This window comes from Coregonus lavaretus (assembly GCF_964263955.1).
Source record: "Coregonus lavaretus genome assembly, contig: HAP1_SCAFFOLD_1891, whole genome shotgun sequence".
NCBI lineage: Eukaryota > Metazoa > Chordata > Actinopteri > Salmoniformes > Salmonidae > Coregonus > Coregonus lavaretus.
Window position 1 is genome coordinate 88,059 of NW_028158327.1, and position 4,337 is coordinate 92,395.

Below are 4,337 nucleotides of genomic sequence, written 5' to 3' on the forward strand. Positions count from 1 at the left end.
TAGTACACATTGTTTATGATCGACATCCAATCGATAGTGAGTGTTTTATTCTTCTATAGGTCTAATATCGCTTCAGGTTGTTAATATTGGAAGCGTCGTGCCGCTTAGGAGACAGCTCACTTGGCTAAAGTCAATCGTCTGAGAAAACGTGCCTTCACTTGTTGCCACTATAAAAACAGACCTTCATCGCTGCTCTCTCTCTGTTCACACAAGAAGCAGCTAGGCTACCTGGCTGTCTCACTATGTTCTAGAACTGTCTTCAAGGATGTTCAAGATGAGACGGTGGACTTTACTTGTCGTGATTCCTCTTTGTGCGTCTCCGCTTCTTTTGGCTGGTAAGTAAAGGAATGGTAAAGTGTATTTTTCTCATCCTTCCGCGGGTTTGGATTGAGATGGTACTGGCAAACTTTAGCGCGCGTCTGTAACAAGTGCGCATGCAGGCATTGAGGATGATTTTGATTGATTCTCGCGTAGAGTATGTTGCTTTGAAATGTTTGTTGGCTATCTCGCATGTCTCCGTTCTAGAAAACGCTTTAATGTCTGTCAAATAGATCATTTTTGACTAATCAGGCTGGTATCCTGTAGCTCAGTTGGTAGAGCATGGTGCTTGCAACGCCAGGGTTGTGGGTTCGATTCCCACGGGGGGCCAGTATGAAAAATGAATGCACTCACTCACTGTAATTTGCTCTGGATAAGAGCATCTGCTAAATGACTAAAATTGAAATGTAAATGTATCCCCAATCTGTGAAGATTACTTGAAATTGGAAACAGTGAATTTTGTGTTAAATACAAATACATTTCTCCCCCCAAAAATATTATCTCTCTCTCCCCTCAGGTCCTTCCAGCTCTTCAGGTCCAGTCTCAGAGAGCCAGAGCCGTTGTGCCGGCCGGGCCTGTAACCCTCGCATGGGGAACCTCGCCTTGGGCCGAAGACTACTCACCCAGTCTGTGTGTGGAAGAAACTCCACTGAGCCCTACTGCCTCTACCAGCAGACGTTTAGTTCTACCCCTTCCTTCCACAAAGAGTCTTCCTGTCCAGCAGCACCCAAATGCAGCAAGTGCAACGCAGCTCTCCCCCACCAGGCTCACCTGGCCTCTGCCATGACCGATTCCTCATTCCGATACCCAGATACCTGGTGGCAGTCTGCAGAGGGGGTGGAGACAGAAACCCTCCAACTAAACCTGGAGACAGAGTTCTACTTTACTCATCTCATCCTGGTGTTCTGCTCCCCCCGGCCCGCTGTCATGTTGCTGGAGCGTTCCCAGGACCACGGGAGGACCTGGAAGACCCTCAGGTACCATCGAGGACCACTTTGGAAATTACTGTTTTAATTCATGTGTTATCCTCTGGGGTCAAATAAACATCTTGTTGATGGATGTATTAATTTCTACCCAGGTACTTTGCGAGGGACTGTGAGGACGCCTTCGGCCTGGCAGAGGAGGCTCGTGTGGGGGAGGAAGGAGAGAGTGGGGCGGCCTGCACCTCCAAATACTCAGGAGCGTTCCCATGTACCCGAGGAGAGGTGAGAGTTGTGTATTGTGGGGTCTCTGATTGCACTTACCTATCCTCTTCATGCCTGCTGACGCATATGGCAGAGACCTCTCCACTTCTGATGGTCTAACGCCTGTTTGGCAGCCTGGCCCAAGCTTAGCTTTAGTTCCTTGTGGCTACTAATATTGTTGAGAGCCCAGGCATACAGCAGTTGGACACAGGTGAAGGCAACGTCCAGCTGGGCGTTGTGGATGCAGGGAAGATGGAGGAGAGGACACAGGGGGTTGAATGGAATAGAACAGAGCTGAGGCAGATTTCAAAGTGGCCCGTTCGAAACAACCTGTCAGACATTCTCAACGCTTCACAGCGGTAATGCACAACATCTGTGCTACCTGAATGTTTGCTGTGGTGCTCAAAGATATCATAGCTGTTATGTACTCACCTAACTGTGTGTGTGTGTGTGTGTGTGTGGCACAAGCGTTGAACAAACAGACTAAGCTGTGTGTTTAAAGTAAACAGATCTAAAAGGAGGGGTTTTAGATCGCATTCTCAGCTGCACAAAGCCCATGACGACATCCATCCATGCATGAATAGAATATCAATGTTCACCTCATTCCTCTGATGTTGCTCCATGAGGTCTTTTTAGACATGCCGTATCATCGGACAGAGGAAAGTTTGAGCCAGAGAGCAACAGGCATCGTTGGTTTATTCATGAGCATCAAGATTTTCATTCCTCATCAGTCCTAGGGACTCCCAGCAAAGATCTGCTTTTCTTTCACTGCTTCAATGTATCTGTATGTCCAGCTGTTATATTTAGCCTCACAATTAAGTGTTTTTCCATTTTTAGGACAACCAGGGCTACAAGTAGAACACAAAACAATTGGACATAAACGGTTGTATTCATGAGTTATATTAACAAATGTCAACAATAGAATAAGGTCCGCCAAGAAAAACCTAATAAAAAATGCTTTTATGAGAATGCTGTAAGTACAGAAATGTTTTGCTCAGTGGGAAATTAATATCTAACTAGTCAGTGACAACTATGTGGAGTTTGTGACGGCAACTATGTGATCTTATTACAGTATCATAGACACTATGTCCTGGGATTTCCTATGATCTTCTATGTAGAATAACCCCTTACCTTCTAATGACTCAGTATTATAGACACTATGTCCTGGGATTTCCTATGATCTTCTATGTAGAATAACCCCTTACCTTCTAATGACTCAGTATTATAGACACTATGTCCTGGGATTTCCTATGATCTTCTATGTAGAATAACCCCTTACCTTCTAATGACTCAGTATTATAGACACTATGTCCTGGGATTTCCTATGATCTTCTATGTAGAATAACCCCTCACCTTCTAATGACTCAGTATTATAGACACTATGTCCTGGGATTTCCTATGATCTTCTATGTAGAATAACCCCTTACCTTCTAATGACTCAGTATTATAGACACTATGTCCTGGGATATCCTATGATCTTCTATGTAGAATAACCCCTCACCTTCTAATGACTCATTATTATAGACACTATGTCCTGGGATTTCCTATGATCTTCTATGTAGAATAACCCCTTACCTTCTAATGACTCAGTATTATAGACACTATGTCCTGGGATTTCCTATGATCTTCTATGTAGAAGAACCCCTTACCTTCTAACAACTCTTTAGTGACCTGTGAGTGTCATAGAGCAAAACAGATTACATGTGCACATTCGTGGGGTCATAATAGTTTGTAGCTCAAACCGTTCAGACTTTACATTACTTTTTACGAGAAGAACCGTTTTCACGATCCGCCCTTGACTCACAAACACCGCTCTAGCTCAGCCACCTCAGCCAACGTCTGTAGCTCAAGCACACAATGTTTAAAAGGGGTTGTAAGCCCTAAATCATGTCGGCCTGATTGCGGGACTCAAATAGATGAGATGATGGGAGAGGGAGAGAGAGAGGGGGAGAGAGAAAGATAGAGAGAGAGATGGTGGAGAGAGCGTGAGAGAGGTAGGGAGAGAGAGAGAGCGAGAGAGAGATGAGGGAGAGAGAGAGCGAGAGAGAGATGAGGGAGAGAGAGAGAGAGAGAGAGAGAGAGAGAGATGAGGGAGAGAGAGAGATGAGGGAGAGAGAGAGAGAGAGAGAGAGAGAGTGAGAGAGAGAGAGAGAGAGAGAGAGAGAGAGAGAGAGAGAGATGAGGGAGAGAGAGAGATGAGGGAGAGAGAGAGATGAGGGAGAGAGAGAGAGAGAGTGAGAGAGAGAGAGAGAGAGAGAGAGAGAGAGAGAGAGAGAGAGAGAGAGAGAGAGAGAGAGAGAGAGAGAGAGAGAGAGAGAGAGAACAATAAAACAATACAGAAACACTACACTAAAACACTAAAACACTAAAACAATACAGAAATACACTACGGAAAAAGAAGGAACAGCATGTCAGAAATCAGCTCAATGTAATTGAAGAATCCATAGACTCTAACCACTTCTGGGAAAATTGGAAAACACTAAACAAACAACAACACGAAGAGCTATCTATCCAAAATGGAGATGTATGGGTAAACCACTTCTCCAATCTTTTTGGCCCCATAACAGAGAACAAACAGCAAAAAAATATACATGATCAAATGCAAATCTTAGAATCAACTATTAAAGACTACCAGAACCCACTGGATTCTCCAATTACATTGAATGAACTACAGGACAAAATACAAACCCTCCAACCCAAAAAGTCCTGTGGTGTTGATGGTATCCTCAATGAAATGATAAAATATACAGACCACAAATTTCAATTAGCTATACTTAAACTCTTTAACATCATCCTTAGCTCTGGCATCTTCCCCAATATCTGGAACCAAGGACT

At 44.2% G+C, this 4,337-nt stretch overlaps 1 protein-coding gene across 1 annotated transcript; it reads left to right on the forward strand.

Moving 5' to 3' along the window:
- Window positions 1-265: 265 nt before the first annotated feature.
- On the forward strand, window positions 266-1,523 carry LOC311124124 (netrin-4-like; the record flags this gene model as incomplete). Its single annotated transcript, XM_084198333.1, has 3 exons — window positions 266-335; window positions 836-1,295; window positions 1,397-1,523. Coding segments are annotated over 3 exons (657 nt in total), but the record flags the coding sequence as incomplete, so codon positions are not given.
- Between the last annotated feature and the right edge of the window lie 2,814 nt (window positions 1,524-4,337).